Consider the following 21,940-nt stretch of genomic DNA (forward strand, 5'->3'; position numbering starts at 1 on the left):
TTAAGGAATCATATAATGCTTTGGAACACTTACCACATCCTTTATATTAAGGTAATCATCAGGTGAAATTAAGGTTTTTGGTGACTCATCTTGATATATACATATAAATTTTCATTCTACACTAAAGACTTACGGATTCCAAACAGGCATCTACATTTATTAAAGGCCAAATTCTTTTCCCATAGTCTAGGGGCCACCAGCAGCTTCTCTATAGCAGCTGCCACCTGCACATTCCTGGCTGCTTCTTGTCCACAGTCCCCAAGGCAAATATGCCCAACTGTGTCCACTGAAGGGGACTAATTTTAGAAAATAAAATAAAAAGAGGCCACCAATTTGGCCCCAGTAGGGCCCGTACATTTTGACTAATCTGGCATGCAGATGCAGTGCAACAAATTCCCCTAATGAACCTAAGAGTAAAACTGAAAGCCTTTTTCACTCTAACCCCCTTGTGTACTTGATGTGCCTTCTCTCACAATATAAAGATTCCTAGAAGGCCAGGAATACTACACAATGCAGACAACAAGACACATAACATGGCTTCATCTCATTCTAGTGACAAAGCACCTTGTCTTTTAAGAAGCTGCGGTTGCACCTGGCTTCCATCTCGCCCCTCGGGGAAGTGTGTTCATATGAATACTCCAAGGTTCAGAAAGAAGTACAGGACTAAGTACCCACTATCCCAACTCCAGTCCCAAACTGGGAGGTCAGCAAGTCCCATCAATTCCTAGCAGCGGCAGGTACCTGGAGCCTCAGGTAGAGGTGAGTTTAACAAATGAGGGTTTATGCTTTAGGGTTCACGTCACGTCCTCCACCAGCTTCCAAGACACTCATAACACGGTGTCACACGCTGCAGGTCTCAGTTGCCCTTCCAGCCTAGAAACCTCTTACACAACTCTATCTCCTAAGTCTACTACAGTGACCTACATACAGTAGGTGCTTAATCAATTGCTCATTTTCATTCTGAGCTGAACTAACCTTATTGGAATGGAGTTAATATCTGAGAAGAGAGAAGCTTAAAACCTGGCTGAGCCTCACCAGGAAAGGTAGAGCAAACTAGCAGAAGAGAATTCCCTCAATAACTCAATTAGGTATATCCATTGTGGTAAGAAGAATTAAGTGAAAAGAAAAGTATTCAGATTTCCATTTCAATTGCTAAACCAAAACATTTGCCCCCCAAGCATCAGGCAGACAAGTTCAAATCTTGGCTCACTCTTTGCTCACTGCATAACCTTGGACAAATGAGCGCCCTTTAAGCCTCGGTTTCTTTCACCTCTAAAATGGGGATAATGAGCCTATCCATAGAGAATTGTTAGGAATATATAAGACAACAAACGGCTGGAAGATAGCAAATGCACAATAAGTGATAGCTATTATGAGCCTAGCATTTGAAACTCCAAAGTAAAATCTTAATTAGGGAACAATTTAATTTAAAAAATATTTTTAATTAACATATGTATCACTTACCAATTCCATATTTAGACTTATAATAAGACTTTGTAAATTCATCACAGTCATAAAGGAGCACTTTTCTTCCCCACACATTGATGGTGACTCCTAGGGACAGGTCACTATCTTTGTAAAACTCTTGGTCTATTTTTCCTAGCTAATAAAGACAAAGGAACATAGCATTGGCACCATGGACCCTCCAAAGAACCAAGAACCCCTTCCCAGAGAAAAAAAGGAAATTAAAGATAAAACTTCAATCTTTAATAAGTAAATTTTAAAAATCAAATAAAAAGGCAACCAGTTGATGTTAATATTCTAAAGTATTATTTTAGCACTGTAGTATTATACTTACAAACTGCAATGCATTGCATATATTTATATAGACATTTCAGCATGTTTATTACTGATAAATAGCAGTACAATGCATACATTTATGTATTCATCGATTTCATTCACAATCTCACAAGAGAAGAGTACGTAACTCGCCCCACTGTTCAGGTTCCAAAAGAGGTCACACTAGAAACAGGTAACAAAATATGAGGTTCCTTCCCTTGTATCTATCGAACAGGTAGCTACCCGCTTGGTTCTTTATAAAGTCACCATATGAATTGGGAACTGCTCGATCTGTTACCTGGCCTGGTTGGTAGACTCTAGGTGGGCAATTCTGGAAGACAAAATCAAAACAAGATGTAGGATTTAATCCACTCCCTTTCTTACTATAACCCCAGGGCTGGCATAGAGGTGGCACTCAATGAATATTTGTTGAATGAATGAATAAAATGAATTAACTGATGTTGGCATGCTGTAAATGTCAGGTTTCTCATTATTATTTTGTATTTAGCCTATTTTTCAAAGCCATTCTAAAAGCAGGTTTTTCTGGCACCTCCTGGTTGCCTGCTATGCGTATCCCAGGGCTCCCTCTGGGACAAATTGTGCCTCCCCTGCCTCCTAGCAAACGCAGTAGGGCTTCCAGCAGTGGGCTCAGAGAATCTGGGAAAGCCTCCCGGTGAGGACTGAATGGCCAGCAGTTATTTGCCTCGGAAATTAGCATTATGGTCACTTTTCCATATGCACTAAGAAGACACTTTATCCAAATAAGAAAGAAAATATAACATAGAGCTTTTGAAAAAGCCTTTATGTTTTTAAGTGTCCTTATAGGTGTTTACAGGTCGTTAGACGACATTTTTTTTGTTTTTTTTTTTTTTTACTATGTTATGACATTTTAAAGACGGGAAAATAAGCTGAAAGAGGTTAAGTGATTTGCCCAAGGTAACACAGCTATTAAGGGGCAGACTCACAACTCTAATCCAGGTCTGGGCTGTTTCTGCTGCACCCAAATTACATGAGGTCTCAAATGGCCATAAATATTTGTAGAAATCAATCTGACAACTCTTTTTAATATTAAACAAAATCGAAAAGTCATCACTGCCACTAGCTAGTGGCCAGTTGGTGACTAGTTGCTACATTCAGAAAAGGCACTTTGGTTTGTAAACTTGCATGTGCATGTTTGTGAGTGCATGTGTACATGCACGTAGGTGCACGTGTATAAGTGTGTGTTTGTATTCACAACCCAGACCAAACCATGGGCTCTCTTCAGTAGTCTGCAGTGCCCTGTCCAAAGCCACAAGCAATTCTTTTACTAAGGAGTCATTTAGTTTCATAAAACTGGATGTGAACTCAATGATGAATAGGTGCTTTCTCTTACATTTGACTTTTTTCCTTTACTTGCCTTAACTTCAATGTTCCAACTCTAATTGATCATATTCTCTGTATTTCTTTCACAGATGTATATTAACAGAGAGCATAAAATGGAAGTTTTCTGAATACCTGAACTAGTGCATGGTTACTATCATCATATAGTCATAACACACAACATTCCGAACAGTGACTAGTCTCTTGACCCACAAGCAAATTCAGAAGGTGGTTGTGTCCACTGCTCACCTTGGGCAGCTTACTCCTCCGGAGGAACACGTTGACAGCATCTCGGCCTGAGTTGGGTGGAAGCAATTCTTTGATTTCAATAGTATCATCACACAAGAAGTAATGCAGGATGAGTTCTCTACGGTCTCCAAACATCGAGACTGAGTCATCCCACAGGCAGAAGAAACGCAAAATCTTGCCATGATACTGGTAGAACTGTTTTGGGGTGTTGAGGGATTTGTAGGGACGTAAGGGCTCTACGTGTTCTACAGCCTGCAAATGGAGAAAATGTCAATAATAGTTGCAGGCTTTGCATAATCACTTCTAAGATACACACAATCAAGTGACAAATATATAAAGATATATTTTTGGTCAGGCACGGTGGCTGATGCCTGTAATTCCAGCATTTTGGGAGGCCAAGGTGGGAAAACTGCTTGAGTTCAGGAGTTCAAGACCAGCCTGTGCAACACGGCAAAAACACAACTCTTAAAAAAAATAATACTAATTGCCAGGTGTGGTGTCACACGCCTGTAGTCCCAGCTACTTGGGAGGCTGAGATGGGAGAATTGCTTGACCCCAGGAGGTCAAGGCTGCAGTGAGCCATGTTCACACCACTGCACTACAGCCTGGTCAACAGAGTGAGACTCCATTTCAGAGGAAAAAAAAAAAGAAAACAAAAAAGATATATTTTTCTACAGATTATTTTGTGATTTTGTTTTTAATTTCAACTATGACATAGATACATATGCACCTATAACCAGTTTTAACCTTAAGAATTGGCCGGGCACGGTGGCTCACGCCTATAATTCCCAGCACTTTGGGAGGCCGAGGCGGGTGGATCACGAGGTCAGGATATCGAGACCATCTGGCTAACACGGTGAAAAACCTCATCTCTACTAAAAATACAAAAAATTAGCCGGGCGTGGTGGCAGGCACCTGTAGTCCCAGCTACTCGGGAGGCTGAGGCAGAAGAATGGTATGAACCTAGGAGGTGGAGCTCGCAGTGAGCAGAGATCGTGCCACTGCACTCCAGCCTGGGCGACAGAGTGAGACTCCATCTCAAAAAAAAAAAAAAGAATAGAGACAAGCATGAGGAAGTTTTTCATATAAACATTAATACACTAAACTACACTTCTGGCTAGGTGCGGTGGCTCACACCTGTAATCTCAGCACCTTGGGAGGCCACAGTTGGGTCGATCACTTGAAGCCAGGAGTTTGAGACCAGCCTGGCCGTCTCTACTAAAAATACAAAAAAGTTCCGCCAGGTCCGGTGGCAGGTGCCAGTAATCCCAGCTACTCAGGAGTCTGAGGCAGGAGGATCCCTTGAACCTGGGAGGCAGAGGCTGCAGTGAGCCGAGGTTGTGTCACTGCACTCCAGCCTGGGCAACAGAGCAATACTCTGTCCAAAAAAAGAAAAAAAAAAGATTAAAAAAAAAAAACTATACTTCTTTAATATTTTTTAAAACTGACTTTTCAAGAAGATTTAAAATTCTTATTTAAGAACAGACAAAACTAATCTACGGTGACAGAAATAAGAACAGTAATTGCCTCTGGGTAGGGAATTTGACCAGAAAGGGGGAGAAAGGAACTTTCTGAGGTGGTAAAAATATTCTACATCTCGATTTTTGTGTTGGTTACTCAACTGCACACATTTTACAAAACTTGTTGACCTATACACTTAAGATTTATATGTTTGACTCTGTTAATTGACTCTATCTCAACCAAAAACATAATTTGTCTTTTCACTGGGAAATTCATATGTGTACATACTTCTTACTCATTCAAAGATTTTTGTGAAGGTAAAAGGGAAGAAACATATTCACTGTTTTATTTTAGCTCAAAAAGCTTTAGGTACAAGGATAAGAATGCCCCGGAGAAACAGGAGCACAGCAAATGGAGAAGGTCTTAAGGTCTGCAGAGCCTCTGCCTCGGCTGTCCTGTCCCAGGAACCACTAGTTCCAGAGTCTTCTTGAGGCAACTCTTCCCTCTATTTGCACTTTTGCAGCCCTTTCATGGAGTAAAACTGCCCCCATTTCATCTGATGTAACCAAATAGGACTGTTATATAAGGAAGTGCACACTGACAAGGAAGATATTATCCCAAATCAGGTTATACAATCTTTTTGTAAATTCTCGAAATTTCTATCTGTCGAGGGCAGTCTTAACCCAAGACAGTGGGGAGACATGATGGCTTTCCAAAGACTCTTCAGTCTTATCCCTGATATTTAAATGAAATTATGGGACCACTATTTCAATCGATTGAAAAATGTTTCTTTGGCATTATGAGGCCTCTAAGAAAAGCATTATTGATAATATACCATTGGGATTCTTTTCAGTCTAAGTTAAATTGTTTAATTTTAACTTTACAGTTCAAGACAGCAAACGCTGCAGAAGTGAATATGTGAAAGTCAACATAGAAGCCTCTTATTAAACTCCTAATTTCCCAAAGATTTCTATATTTATTGAAGAATCTTCTCCCTGAGGGAATAAATGCTAAAATGATGTCCCCACTCTGAAAGGAAATTATTTAAAACATTTCTTAGCTGTTCTTGGTATTTATTCTCAATTCCTGGCACAAAAGATCTTTTCCTGGAGGTGGCTGGCAAAATGGCCGAATAGGAACATCGCTGGTCTGCAGCTCCCAGGGAGATCAATGCAGAAGGAGGGTGATTTCTGCATTTCCAACTGAGGTATCCGGCTCATCTCATTGGGACTGGTTAGACAGTAGGTGCAGCCCATAGAGGGCGAGCTGAAGCAGGGTAGGGCATCACCTCACCCTGGAAGTGCAAGGGGTTGGGGAACTCCCTCCCCTAGCCAAGGGAAGCCGTGAGGGACGGTGTGGTGAGGAATAGCGTACTCCAGCCCAGATACTATGCCTTTCCCATGGTCTTTGCAACCCTCAGACCAGGAGATTCCCTCGGGTGCCTACAGCACCAGGGCCCTAGGTTTCAAGCACAAAACTGGGCAGCTGTTTGGGCAGACACCAAGCTAGCTGCAGGAGTTTTTTTCATACCCCAGTGGTGCCTGGAACACCAGTGAGACAGAACTGCTCACTCCCCTGGAAAAGAGGTGGAAGCCAGGGAGCCAAGTGGTCTAGCTCAGTGGATCCCCCCAGCAAGCTAAGACCAATGGCTTGAAATTCTCGCTGCCAGCACAGCAGTCTGAAGTCAATTTGGGACGCTGGAGCTTGGTGGGGGGAGGGGCGTCCCCCATTACTGAGGCTTGTTTAGGCGGTTTTCCCCTCACAGTGTAAACAAAGCTGCCAGGAACTTGTAACTGGGCGGAGTCCACCACAGCTCAGCAATGACTTTGTAGCCAGACTACCACTCTAGATTCCTCCTCTCTGGGTAAGGCATCTCTGAAAGAAAGGCAGCAGCCCCAGTCACAGGCTTATAGATAAAACTCCCATCTTCCTGGGACACAGCACAAGGGGGAAGGGGTGGCTGTGGACACAGCTTCGGCAGACTTAAACGTTCCTCCTTCCAGCTCTAAAGAGAGCAGCAGACCTCCCGGCACAGTGCTCGAGCTCTGCTAAAGGACAGATTGCCTCCTCAAGTGGGTCCCTGACCCCTGTGCCTGCTAGGAGACACCTCCCAAGAGGGGTTGACAGACACCGCTTAAAGGAGACCTCCAGCTGGCATCTGGAGGGTGCCCCTCTGGGATGAAGCTTCCAGAGGAAGGAACAGGCAGCAATCTTTGCTGTTGTGCAGCCTCTGCTGGTGATACCCAGGCAAACAAGGTCTGGATTGGACCTCCAGCAAACTCCAGCAGACCTGCAGCAGAGAAACCTGACTATTAGAAGGAAAACTAACAAACAGAAAGGAATAGCATCAACATCAACAAAAAGGATGTCCAAACGAAAACTCCATCTGAAGGTCACGAACAGCAAAGACCAAAGGTAGATAAATCTACAAAGATGAAGAAAAACCAGCACAAAAAGGCTGAAAAATTCCCAAAACCAGAACACCTCTTCTCCTCCAAAGGATCACAACTCCTCGCCAGCAAGAGAACAAAACTGGATGGAGAATGAGTTTGATGAATTGACAGTAGACTTCAGAAGGTGGGTAATAACAAACTCCTCTGAGCTAAGGGAGCATGTTCTAACCCAATGCAAGGAAGCTAAGAACCTTGAAAAAACGTTAGAGGAATTGCTAACTAGAATAACCAGTTTAGAGAAGAACATAAATGACCTGACGGAGCTGAAAAACACAGCACAAGAACTTTGTGAAGCATACACAAGTATCAATAGCTGAATCGACTAAGTGGAAGAAAGGATATCAGAGATGGAAGATCAACTTAATGAAGTAAAGCGTAAAGACAAGATTAGAGAAGAAAGAATGAAAAGGAACAAACAAAGCCTCCAAGAAATACGGGACTATGTGAAAAGACCAAATGTATGTTTGATTGGTGTACCTGGAAGTGATAGGGAGAATGGAACCAAGTTGGAAAACACACTTCAGGATATTATCCAGGAGAACTTCCCCAACCTAGCAAGACAGGCAAACATTCAAATTTAGGAAATACAGAGGACACCACAAAGATACTCCTCAAGAAGAGCAACTGCAAGACACATAATTGTCAGATTCACCAAAGTTGAAATGATGGAAAAAGTGTCAAGGGCAGCCAGAGAGAAAGGTCAGGTTACCTACAAAGGGAAGCCCATCAGACTAAGAACTGATCTCTTGGCAGAAACTCTACAAGCCAGAAGAGAGTGGGGGCCAATGTTCAACATTCTTAAAGAAAAGAATTTTCAACCCAGAATTTCATATCCAGCCAAACTAAGCTTCATAAGCAAGGGGGAAATAAAATCCTTTACAGATTAGCAAATGCTGAAAGATTTTGTCATCACCAGGCCTGCCTTACAAGAGCTCCTGAAGGAAGCACTGAATGTGGAAAGGAAAAACCAGTACCAGCCGCTGCAGAAACATACTAAATTGTAAAGACCATTGACACTATGAAGAAACTGCATCAAATAATGGACAAAATAACCATCTAGCATCATAATTACAGGATCAAATTCACACATAACAATATTAACCTTAAATGTAAACAGGCTAAATGTCCCAATTAAAAGACATAGACTGGCAAATTGGATAAAGAGTCAAGACACATCAGTGTGCTGTATTCAGGAGACCCATCTCACATGCAAAGACACATATAGGCTCAAAATAAGAGAAGGGAGGAAGATTTACCAAGCAAACAGAAAGCAAAAAAAAGCAGGAGTTTCTATCCTAGTCTCTGATAAAACAGACTTTAAACCAACAAAGATCAAAAAAGACAAAGAAGAGCATTTCATAATGGTAGAGATCAATGCAACAAGAAGAGCCAACTATCCTAAATATATATGCACCCAATACAGGAGTACCCAGATTCATAAAGCAAGTCCTTAGAGACCTACAGAGAGATTTAGACTCCCACACAATAATAATGAGAGACTTTAACACCCCACTGTCAATATCAGGCAGATCAACAAAACAGAAAATTAACAAGGATATTCAGGACTTAACTCAGCTCTAGACCAAGCGGACCTAATAGACATCTACAGAACTCTCCACCCCAAATCAACACAGTATACATTCTTCTCAGCACCACATCACATTTATTCTAAAGTTGACCACATAACGGGAAGTAAAACACTCCTCAGAAAATGCAAAAGAATGGAAATCATAACAAACAGTCTCTCAGATCACAGAGCAATCAACTTAGAACTCAGGATTAAGAAACTCACTCAAAACCGCACAACTGCATGGAAACTGAACAAAATTAAGGCAGAAATAAATAAGTTCTTTGAAACAAATGACAACAAAGACACAATATACCGGAACCTCTGGGACACAACTAAAGCAATGTTTAGAGGCAAATTTATAAGCACTAAATGCCCACAGGAGAAAGTGGGAAAGATCTAAAATCAACACACTAACATCACAATTAAAAGAACTAGAGAAGCAAGAGCAAATAAATTCAAAAGCTAGAAGGAGGCAAAAAATAACTAAGATCAGAGTGGAACTGAAGGAGACAGAGACATGAAAAACCCTTCAAAAAAAATCAATGAATCCAGGAGGTGGTTTTTTGAAAAGATCAACAAAATAGATAGACTGGTAGCCAGACTAATAAAGAAAAAAAGTGAGAAGAATCAAATGAACACAATAAAAAACGATAAACAGGATACCACCACTGATCCCACAGAAATACAAACTACCATCAGAGAATAGTATAAACACCTCTACGCAGATAAACTAGAAAATCTAGAAGAAATAGATAAATTTGTGGACACATACACCCTCCCAAGACTACCCCGGGAAGAAGTCAAATCCCTGAATAGATCAATAACAAGTTCTGAAATTGAGGCAGTAATTAATAGCCTACCAACCAAAAACAGCCCAGGACCAGATGGATTCACAGCTAAATTCTACCAGAGGTACAAAGAGAAGCTGGTACCATTCTTTCTGAAACTATTCCAAACAATAGAAAAAGAGGCATTCCTCCCTAACTCATTTTAGGAGGCCAGTATCATCCTGATACCAAAACCTGGCAGAGACACAACAACAACAACAACAACAAAAAAAGGAAATTTCAGGCCAGTATCCCCAATGAAGATCGATGCGCAAATCCTGAATAAAATACTGGCAAACCGAATCCAGCAGCACACGAAAAAGCTTATCCACAAAGATCAAGTCAGCTTCATCCCTGGGATGCAAGGCTGGTTTGACATACGCAAATCAATAAATGTAATCCATCACATAAACAGAACCAGTGACAAAAATCACATGATTATCTCAATAGATGCAGAAAAGGCCTTCAATAAAATTCAACACCCCTTCATGCTAAAAACTCTCCATAAACTAGGTATTGATGGAACGTATCTCAAAATAGTAAGAGCTATTTATGACAAACCCACAGCCAATATCATACTGAATGGGCAAAAGCTGGAAGAATTCCCTTTGAAAACTGGCACAAGAAACGGATGCCCCGTCTCACCACTCCTATTCAACATAGTATTGGAAGTTCTGGCCAGGGCAATCAGGCAAGAGAAAAAAATGAAGGGTATTCAAATAGAAAGAGAGGAACTCAAATTGTCTCTGTTTGCAGATGACATCATTGTATATTTAGAAAACCCCATCGTCTCAGCCCAAAATCTCCTTAAGCTGATAAGCAACTTCAGCAAAGTCTCAGGATACAAAATCAATGTGCAAAAATCACAAGCATTCCTATACACCAATAATAGCCAAATCATGAGTGAACTCCCATTCACAATTGCTACAAAGAGAATAAAATACCTAGGAATATTATTCCTTATAAGGGATGTGAAGGACCTCTTCAAGAACTACAAACCACTGCTCAAGGAAATAAGGGAGGACACAAACGGAAAAACATTCCATGCTCATAGATAGAAGAATCAATACCATAAAAATGGCCATACTGCCCAAAGTAACTTATAGATTCAATGCCATCTCCATCAAGCTACCATTGACTTTCTTCACAGAATTAGAAAAAACTACTTTAAATTTCATATGGAACCAAAAAAGAGCTCATACAGCAAAGACAATCCTAAGCAAAAAGAACAAAGCTGGAGGCATCACACTACCTGACTTCAAACTATACTACAAGTTTACAGTAACCAAAACAGCATGGTACTGGTACCAAAATAGAGATATAGACCAATGGAACAGAAGAGAGGCCTCAAAAATAACACCACACATCTACAACCATCTGATCTTTGACAAACCTGACAAAAACAAGCAATGAGGAAAGGATTACCTATTTAATGAATGGTGTTGGGAAAACTGGCTAGTCATATGCAGAAAACTGAAACTGGACCTCTTCCTTACACCTTATACAAAAATTAATTCAAGATGGACTAAAGACCTAAACATAAGACCTAAAATCATAAAAACTCTAAAGAAAACCTAGGCAATACCATTCAGGACATAGGCATGGGCAAAGACTTCATGACTAAAACACCAAAAGCAATGGCAACAAAAGCCAAAATTGACAAATGGGATCTATTTAAACTAATGAGCTTCTGTACAGCAAAAGAAACTATCATCAGAGTGAATAGGCTACCTACAGAATGGAAGAAAATTTTTGCAATCTATCCAACTGACAAGGGGCTAATATCCAGAATCTACAAGGAACTTAAATTTACAAAAAAAAAAAAAAAAAAAAATCAAAAAGAGGACAAAGGATGTGAACGGACACTTCTCAAAACAAGACATTTATGCAGCCAAGAAACATGAAAAAAAGCTCATCATCACTGGTAATTAGAGAAATGCAAATCAAAACCACAATGAGATACCATCTCATGCCACTTAGAATGGCCATCATTGGGAGGCTGAGGCAGCTGGATCACGAGGTCAGGAGTTCAATGCCAACCTGGCCAAGATGGTGAAACCCTGTCTCTACTAAAAATATTAAAAAAAAAAAATTAGCCGGGTGTGGTGGCAGGCCCCTGTAATCCCAGCTACTCAGGAGGCTGAGGCAGAGAATTGCTTGAACCTGGGAAGAGGAGTTTGCAGTGAGCCAAGATCGCGCCACTGTACTACAGCCTGGTCAACAGAGTGAGACTCCATTTCAAAAAATAAAGAATGGCAATCATTAAAAAGCCAGGAAACAACAGATGCTGGAGAGGATGTGGAGAAATAGGAATGCTTTTACACTGTTGGTGGGAGTGTAAATTAGTTTAACCATTGTGGAACACAATGTGGCAATTCCTTAAGGATCTAGAACCAGAAATACCATTTGACCCAGCAATCCCATTACTGGGTATATGTCCAAAGGATTATAAATCATCCTACTATAAAGACACATGCACACGTATGTTTACTGCAGCACTATTCACAATAGCAAAGACTTGGAACCAATGCAAATGCTCATCAATGATAGGCTGGATAAAGAAAATGTGGCACATACACACCATGGGATACTATGCAGTCATAAAAAAGGATGAGTTCATGTCCTTTGCAGGGACATGGATGAAGTTGGAAACCAGCATTCTCAGCAAACTAACACAGGAACAGAAAACACTGCATGTTCTCACTCATAAATGGGAGTTGAACAATGAGAACACATGGACACAGGGAGGGGAACATCACACACCAGGGCCTGTCAGGGGGTGGGGGGATAGGGGAGAGACAGCATTAGCAGAAATACCTAAAGTAAATGATGGGTTGATGGGTGCAGAAAACCACCATGGCACATGTATACCTATGTAACAAACCTGCACATTCTGCACATGTCGCAGAACTTAAAGTATAATTTTAAATATATATATATTTTTTTCTTCATAAACCTATGAAATCCCACAGTGCTCTGTGCATTTTCATATAATCCATCATTATTCACAATCACTATCATGTAACAACAACTGTTAGTGAATGAGTGCAGCCATATGCAAAAGGGTGGCAATTCATTTGGATCCATTTCCTTCAAGTTCTCTCTGCTGGTTCTAAATTCTTTCTATTTATCTAGACTCTTTCATCCAGGGCATTTGGAAAAAATAAAACTGAATCCAAACCAAAAAAAATCCCTTTGTACGTCAATATACAGGCATTTCACCTTAGATATTCCAGGATCAACAATATATATATATATCTCCAGAGGGTTGTAGGCCTACAACAACATTAAAGAATAATTCTGCTGGGGCCGGGAGGCAGGAATAGATGAATGATCCTACAGGTGGCTTTTAAAAAGAGATCAAAACAGAATCAAAAGCGAATTTTGTTCTAAATTTTGTTACCTCTCTGCAAGGAAATGAATTATATGTTTTAAAACAATAAAAATCAGACAAAACTCATCTATAGGGATAGAAATGACCACAGCAGTTGTCTGTGGTGTGGAGTGGGATTGATTCAAAAAACACATGAGGAGACTTTCTGGGGGAAGAGAATTGCTCTACATCTCAATCTGGGGGTAGGTTATAGGGTACGTGTATTTGTTAAGACTCATCCAACTGTACACTTAATTTCTGTGTATTTTACTGTGTGTAATCACACTTCCATAGAAAAGGAAAAAGGAAACAAGTGACAATGACGGAAATCAGGGTAAGAGTCAAGACATTTGCGATCCAGTCCCAGCAAGGAGATTAGCTGAGTGTTGTCACCTTCCACCCCTTTGAGTGTTCAAATTCTTCTGGAAAACAAAATTTGGGCCCAGGGACTGTTTAAAAAATAGGAAGACAAAAATAATACTAAAAATACTGAGTTTTTTCTCCCTTACACTAGCTGGGGTCAGACCTTGTACATAAACATCCTTTCCTAAAGGGGGTATACCAGAATCACGGTCCTCATTCTTCCAGAGCATCTTGGCATCCAGTGCCACCCTAACAGGACCTGGAATTTCCTAGGAGGAAGAAAAAATGTGTACCCAAGGCTTGGTTCACCAAATCACTAGTATAGAAGCAAAGATCTTTCTAGCCAGAGTTAGGCAACTAAAATGCAAAAACACAAGCCAAGGAAATGTGGATACAACTCATATACCATCAGTGACCACAAAGTCAATTGTGGGTGCCTAGAAACTGTCTCACCTGTGCAGTTCACTGAAGACTCCTACTGCCTGAAAGAGAGAGTCTCTACAGAGAGAATTTGGGTGAGGCAGTGAGGAAGTCATTCTTGCTCTGTGGCTAACACTCAGCCTTCCCTCTAGTCCAAAGAAGAACAAAACAACTGGAATAACTATGGCTCTAAAAGCTCTTTCACATCTGCATCAGGAGTACAAACACCCTTTACTGACTTTCCAAAGGGATTTTTATTTTGAAGACAAGAACTCAATGAACGTCAATTCCTTACCTCTCTCCGAATCTTCACGTAAGGATCTTCTGGACGTTGTACTGGGGGATTCACTTTGACCCCTATTTTCCTCAAAAAGTTTCTTGTGAATGCATCACAGTCATAAATCTTGAATTTCCAGCCATAGAAGACAACCTCTGTGCCGACATTAAAATGATACACAGTATAAAACTGATCGTCATCAGGAGGCGGAAGAGTAATCCGATGACGCCGGAGAAAAGTCCCTATGGCATGAAAGAAAATACAACTGTTTTATCATGTGGCTAACAAGTAAGAAGATACAGCACATTCACTAACAACCCTGAATACTTTCCCGCAACAGAAAACTGGGCAAAGGACTTGTTCTAGGAAGCAGCATTAGTACATTCCAACTCTGAGGGAGTCAGAAGGAGCTGAGATTTCTGAGGTTCAGAGCTCTGTGGCCAGCCTTGCATGTGGTTAGAGTTGCCTAAGTGGTGGTTGGGAAGTATTTTAATAAACCATAAAGACTGGGGTGAGGATGGGGGATGAAGGACAGAGGACATAGGCAGAATGATGAAAAATACCAGATGCTGCCATCATGTCTTTTCCTAGAACAAGCCTGCTCACATTCAGCCACCAGCAAGCACTCAATGTAAGCACACTCAACAGGCATTAGGGCAACAATGCAGAGTGCTCACAAAAATGTGTACTCATGGCTCAAAAAAAAAAAAAAAAAAAAAAAAAAAAGCTAGTAAGCTTTGGAATGATAGGTGCCAATATTGACTTAAAAGTTTCAATAAGGATGAATGACTTTTGGCTGCTGTGAAGTTTCATGGAATCTTCTTTCCTCTATCAACCTATTTTTCCTCCTCCTTCCTCTATAACCTCTGTCCACCTCCACCCAAGCACTACCTCAAGTGAGGGTTATCAGAGGCTTCATAGTTCTAGCCAGTGCTCTGGGCCAAAAGCTCTAGATCTCATCCCATCTTCTACTTCCAACCCTGATGCCCATTCATTTCTCCTCTTGAGAATATGTTCCCAGGGTCCCCACGTATATCCAAAAGAGTGGTCAGCCACTGGAGGTAAAAGGGTTCCTTGCCTACATGAGTGTACCAACTATACCACACCATACCAGCCAAGTTACCCCAATATTGCTGCAATCTGTTGTTAAGGATTGTTTAGGTGGCAGGCACGGTGGCTCACACCTGTAATCCCACCACTTTTGGAGGCCGAAGCAGGCAGATTGCTTTAGCCCAAGAGTTCGAGACCAGGCTGGGCAACATGGCAAAATCCTATCTCTACAAAAGAAAAAAAAATTAATTTAAAAAAATTAGCTGGGTATGGTGGTGCCCACATGTGGTCCCAGCTACTCGGGAGGCTGAAAGGTGGGAGGATTACTTGAGTCCAGGAGGTTGAGGTTAAAGTAAGCCACGATCACACTATTGTACTCTAGCTTGGGCAACAGAGTGAGGCCCTGTCTCAAAAAAAAGAAAAGAAAACGAAAAAAGAATTTTTCAAGGTTTGAGATTTTATCCTACTTGCAAGATGACAAGTTAGCCTTCCATAGTTTCATGAATGCTGGTAGAAGACACAGGTGCCTTGGTCAGAGATAAAAGGCAGTTTATTAATCAACAGCAGTAAGAATAGCCTGAATATTAGCATTTCTTTTTACAGTTTCCTAAGCCCCAATTCCCACAGGATGACACAGTAAGGGCCAGGTAACATTTGTACATGCAGTGGGTTACATTACAGAAGAGTAACCCTTAGCTTGGGGAACGCAAATCTTCTATAATTAGCATTAAGCATACCTGCTCTTTATCTCCAAGGGAGCTACTATCTTTATTAGACTTTATTCTGGAAGGAGACCGTAAGCCTCTATCTTCCAAGGCTATAAGCAAACCTATACTTTGCTCCAGAGGAAGAGACTATTTTTGTCTTCCACAGCTACTTGCTGTATAAATATCCTTGAAGAGATAGTCCAGAACAAAGAGAAGTCAGTGCCTCTGCTTGCAAGATACAGAAATGCATGATACCCATGGAGAATTGTCTCTCAATATCTGTAACTGACTTAGGCCTGAGAATCTACTCCAAGAACCAAGAGAAAAGGAAAGCAGAACTGTGGATCTAATGATTCAATAAAAATTGGCTTGTGGGAACTCTGCATGGAGGTATTTTAATATAAAGATGTCAACTTATCTTCTCTGTATTTTATACAGCACTGAAAATGGTGCCTTTTCTCAAAGTCTAGAGACACTTAGAAATTAGTCATTGCTTATTCATTATGGAATATTTAATGAATATCTTTATGTGCCAGGAATTGTGTTGGGCTCTCTTCCATTATTCTACTTATCATCTTTTCACTCTGTTGAGAGGAAATTACCTAAAATCATTTTCAGCTTCTTTTCTTTGCAGCAATTTTTACTTACTTGGTGCATTAAATTAAAATAATAAAAGTATAAAATTAGAACTGGCCTAGAATATTTTTAAATTTACTACATAAAAGATGATATAATTTTACTGCAAAAAAATTATATTTCAATTAGCCTTTAATTCATAGCACTGAAAACAGTATGCAAATTATTTAATCATTCAAGATTAGATATTTAGAACAAATTGCATACTTAAACATGTATAAAAGGATAGGCATTTCAGGTATTTTAAGGAACCATTATATACTACTTTAAAAATACTTATATTGTGCCAGTTTTTAAAATATATAAGAATTATTCAACAGTCAGAAGCTTCTTCAAAAATTCCATCTATCTTGCATTTTTACTTCATCATAGAAATTCAAATAAGCAAGTTAGTGATGATTTTTGTTCCATAAGACTTTGAATAGGAGTCCTATATTTTTCTAGGTGGGAAAAACTTGCCCACTGGGCTTTTAAGTAATACTAATCACAATCATCATCATCATAGCCCTAGGATAAACTTTCACTTACACTGTCTCATTTAATCCTCAATAATTCTATAAGGCAGATAATACATGAAATATGAATATTCAGTTTAAGGATGAGAAAACCAAAGCTCAGAGAGGTTAAATGCCATGCCCAAGTTCATGCCCTAATGAATGGCAGTAAAAGACCTTGAAGTTGGGCTTTCAGACTCTAACTAAATACCATTACTTTCCATAGTTTGCACTGAGCTGTATCTCACTGTACTGCAGCTACATATTACTTGAGGAGGAAGAGCCCTAGGCATAACAGGATGGAAATGGATAAAAGAGCTACCAGCCACCATGAAAAGAAAAGAGAGATGAAGCTGCTCTTCGTAAAGAAAAGCCTTTCTCCTCTAAGGGGAAATTTCCAGAGATGCCCACCCACTGCTATGGCAATGCACCCTGCAGGGCCTGCCCCACCAGCTGACTTGCCTCTCCCAGGAGCCTGCAGATCTCAAGCCCCCCAACTCCTCCTTCTCTTAGCCTCTACACTTCTCTCACTAGACGCTTCTCAGAAAAGGCCAGGGAAGTTCTTCTTGGTGACAAAAAAGAATCCTGAACACCCATGAGTTAGAGAGAAAAAGCAGGTCTAACACTAACAGTAAGGTTTTGATAACCAAAAATCTAACGTCACAATTCCATATTAATCAGAAAACCAACGTGGGCCATTTGAAATGTACAGTTGCACATGAGAGCTTTCAATAACATATTCATAGGATTTCTCAACTGTGTCCTTTGAGACTTAAAATTTCTAATTATCAGAATTTGTATGTTTTTGGTCTTCCACAATAAATGGCAGAAACTCCATCAGCAGGAATTTGTTTTGGGATATCAAAGAAATGGGCAGGATACCATGTCTTTGGCCCACATTGAAGAGCAGGTGAAATCATCAAGGTAGATAAATAAAGATATTGTTACAAAACAGAAAAACAACTAAAGCACCGTATTTGCCCTTTAAATTTTCAGATGTTTATCTTAACTGCCCAATAAAGACTATTGGGACACATGTCCAGCTTTTCCTCATCTTCATGTTTTACATTTCTCTTCCTTTGTAAAACCCTGCTATCTGGCTGTACTCTTCAAGCTTTAACTTTCTAACATTTCCCTGTGGTTTAGATCAAAGTGACCATATATCCATTTATGTTTCATGTTTTTTTTTCTGAATGCTTTTTTATGATAGCATTCCTCCCTCCTTACACAAGAATGATTTTCAAGTACATCATTATGACTATCTTCAGCTTGCCTTTGGAATCTGCCTATGTGAGATTTGAAATCAAAAGTCTGAATTGAAAAGTCTTAATAAAAGCCTTTCCAAGATTCTAAAAGAAGCTACATTTCATATTTCTTCTTGGATAGTTTAATAAAACTAAGATGAACTGGACAGGGGCCGGTGAGCTATAGGATTATGAGCTTTCACTTGAAAGATAATAACAATAATGCAAGTCACTAACCCAGGCCTGGGGTGTCCTGTGACCTCCAGTCTATCGTTTGTGCAAGTTTGGTGTCATGGTGGGAAAGTAATCAGAAAATAAGCAGAGCTTAGTGAGGGAATATCAGAACAAAATATTTAGATGAAAACCTGTAAGAAATTTTTTCTTTTTGCTACAGCAATACTATTACATAATCAAATACACATAAGTAAAACAGATGTCCACAGAAATTATAAATTGTAAGTTCTTTGTTCTTAAATAATCTTCAACCATTTTCTAATGCATTCTTGCCAATCTTTAAAAACTGCCTTATATGTTTTAAATGACCCTAAAGAATCTAAAACCTCTTGTCCCTTTGTAAAATAAAATGTCATACTTTTAACCTTAAAATTTTTGAAAACCTGTTTTTAAAATGTTATGGTATTTCCATATTTCCTGAAAGATTTACCAGTAGGCCAAATTCACCAAATAAAATGGCCAGGGAGTGGATAGTATATCAGTTGGAACACAAAGAACAATGAAGACAGCTCATATTACCTCCTCATACTCATCTTCCTCTTTTCCCACCACTAGAAAAACCAAGCAGAGACACTAAATTGAGTTCCCTTTATCTTTCCATCACCTCCCCAGTGGCTCTCCTCTAACATGGTAGAATAGCCTGGTCATGATCCGGGCACCTCTGATTCCCAATCTCCATCTCTAGTCTTGACTTTTTTCCTGAAAACACATGCTAAGTTTCTACCTGCCTGGAGGGACATCCACACACAGATGTCTAACACCCCTTCAAAGGCCTCATGCCCTGAAACACACCCCAGATTCAAACCCCAATCCTGTTTCTTACTCTGTGTTCCTGGGCTTTATAAAGGTATCATGACTCAACCACAGAGACCTCTGAGGCCGATATAGTTTGGATATTTTTCCCCTCCATCTCACGCTGAAATGTGATCCCCAGTGTTGGAGATGGGGCCTGCTGGGAGGTGTTTGGGTTATGGGGGTGGATCCCACATGAATGTCTTTGTGTTGTCCTCGCAGTAATGAGGGAGTTCTTTCTGTTGGTTACCGTAAAATCTGATTGTTAACAAGAGTCTGGCAAAAAGGAGGGGATCCTTTCTCTCTTGCTCCCCATCTTGCCATGTGACACGCCTGCTCTCCTTTCACTTCCACCATGAGTGAAAGCTTCCTGAGGCCTCACCAGATGCAGAAGCTGGTGCCATGCTTCTTGTACAGTCTTCAGAACTGTGAGCCACATAATCCTCTTTTCTTTATAAATTACCCAGCCCCAGGTATTCCTTTAGAGCAATGCAAAACAGACTAAGCAAATTACCTCCCTAAGCCTGTTTCCTTTTCTGTAAAAACTGACAGTGACAATAACTACTTTAGATGGTCATCAGGAGATTAAATGAGATAATGGTAAGGTAGGCACTTTTTCATTAGATATTCCCCCTCCTCACTCTCTGTACCTAATCACTGGCCAATGCACATCAACTCTGCCCACCAAATGTCTCTCAAATCCTTCCCGAATTTTCTATTCCTACCATCATTGTCCTGGCTTGGACACTCAGCATTTCTAGCCTGAACAATTGCAAAACTCTTGGACTGGTGGCCTTGCTCCCTTTCCTTTCCAATCTGGTGGCCTATTATTGCTCCATGAGATAAGGCTATGATGGGACTCAGTCCTTTTGTCCATTTTTCCAAAACATAGCACAGTGCCTGAGATAGAATAGGCTTCCAACAAACACTTCTTGGCAATGCTGGCTGGCTCCAAACTCATTATTCCACCCACCAGACATAATGAAGCCATGCTCTAAGAAAAACCTCAATCTCATGAGCATTGAAGGAAGTCCTTTGCACACTTAATGAGGCTGCATGACAACCTTATTCTCAGAGCCCATGGCCCCCAAATCCCTGCTTCTCCCCCTTGAACTCATTGTGGTGTATCAATACAGAGCCCTCAGGCCTAGATTAGTAATTAGTAAGCAAAATTTGTTCAGCATAGGCAGAAATCATGAAATGTGTTAAATAACAATAGGTAAGTAGGCTAAGTAGAGCATGGACATGTTAAACATAGAAAGAAAGGGATGGAAAAACCAAAAGATAACTGATTTTCAGTAGGTCGTAAATATACATGAGGCACCTGGACTCTAAATATTCATGATATGTTAAATGTATGAGGACACTAAATATTCATGAGCACTCAATATTTATGAGGCCTCAATTTGGCCACTCATTCATCAGTGACACCCATTCTGGCCCCATGTGACCTCTGCCCAAGAAAAACAAAACCCAAGACTATCCAGCAGGCTTATTGACAAGCTACAGCCATGGCCAGGCACACTTCTCCCTGCATCTCTCCAACAGAGCAAGTGTGTGCCCTCAGCCTGAGGCCCCTTCTGTCAGTGGTTCTCCTTGCTTGAACCTCAATTCTGGTCTCCAAACCATACTAGTAGCAGGGAAGGTTAGTGAAACAGAGACAGAACCATTGTTGACCCCAGGATTCAGGCAGTATGGTCCTTCTGCCTACTTGTGCCCTGTCCCAAGTGTGTGAACCTACCCTATCACTCTCCCTCTTGCATCTCATCATGTGTTTTAAATTACTTTAATGTAACATGTGATTCATGCATTTTAATGTGATTCATGAGCCCTCTGTTTTGTGGCCTCTGGGAGAGCCTGCATGTACAATTCTCAAAGGCCACCACTGCATCCAGGTAACATCCCACACAACACTCTCCCTGCCGCATGGAGAACAGATTGTAGGAGAAGCAAGAATGGAAAAAGGGAGACCACGTTAGGCAGCTATTCCATTCCTCTAGTCAACGGATGAGGGTAGCTTAGGTGAGGATCGTAGTGAAGGGGATGGAAAGACATGGACGTATTCAGGATATGTTTTTCTAGGAGAGTGAAGAACAGGGATGGTAGTTATGAGCAAGTAGGGAAAGTAAAAGGAGTAGATATTGTAGTTAGTGAAGGCAATTTCAGAGACTGAGATACTGGAGGTGGCAATACTATAAAAGGCAAAGAAACAACACCACACCCAAGAATCAGCTCCTCAAGGAACTGAGTACCCTGAAAGGTCATTTACGCAAGCGACCAAACACACACTCAAATCCTCTTATACTTCTAGCAGGCTGTCAGTGAAAAACCACCCCTATCTACACGAGGGAACAAACAAATCTGTGACTCTCCTCTCCTCGGCCCCTACACCAGACCCCTAACCCCAACCCTACCCAGGTCCATTCCCTACAACTTCTAGCACCTCTATGCCAGAAAGTTCCTCCTCTTACTGACCTGAACCCTGACCCCTAGGTCCCATCCATGAAGATACAGAGAATAAGGTCACCGCTTCTCCACATGACAGCCCTTTAGATTCCTGTGGACATTAATCAAGCACACTTGAGTCTCCCCATTACAGACAAATATCCCTTTTCACTATTCTGTCTTGCACATGACAAATGTTCAGCTCTT

At 40.7% G+C, this 21,940-nt stretch overlaps 1 protein-coding gene across 1 annotated transcript in view; it reads right to left on the reverse strand.

The window, feature by feature from the left end:
* The window catches only part of LOC129462996 (EF-hand domain-containing family member C2-like), a 128,087-nt gene that overhangs the window by 87,209 nt on the left and 18,938 nt on the right, over positions 1-21,940 (reverse strand). Inside the window, exons 4-7 of the mRNA XM_063617743.1 lie at positions 14,150-14,373; positions 3,388-3,639; positions 2,078-2,110; positions 1,465-1,603 (exon numbers count right to left, since the gene is read on the reverse strand). Coding sequence (XP_063473813.1) covers positions 1,465-1,603; positions 2,078-2,110; positions 3,388-3,639; positions 14,150-14,373 — 648 coding nt within the window. The remainder of the gene's footprint in view (positions 1-1,464; positions 1,604-2,077; positions 2,111-3,387; positions 3,640-14,149; positions 14,374-21,940) is intronic.

Source organism: Symphalangus syndactylus, chromosome 14 (assembly GCF_028878055.3).
Source record: "Symphalangus syndactylus isolate Jambi chromosome 14, NHGRI_mSymSyn1-v2.1_pri, whole genome shotgun sequence".
NCBI lineage: Eukaryota > Metazoa > Chordata > Mammalia > Primates > Hylobatidae > Symphalangus > Symphalangus syndactylus.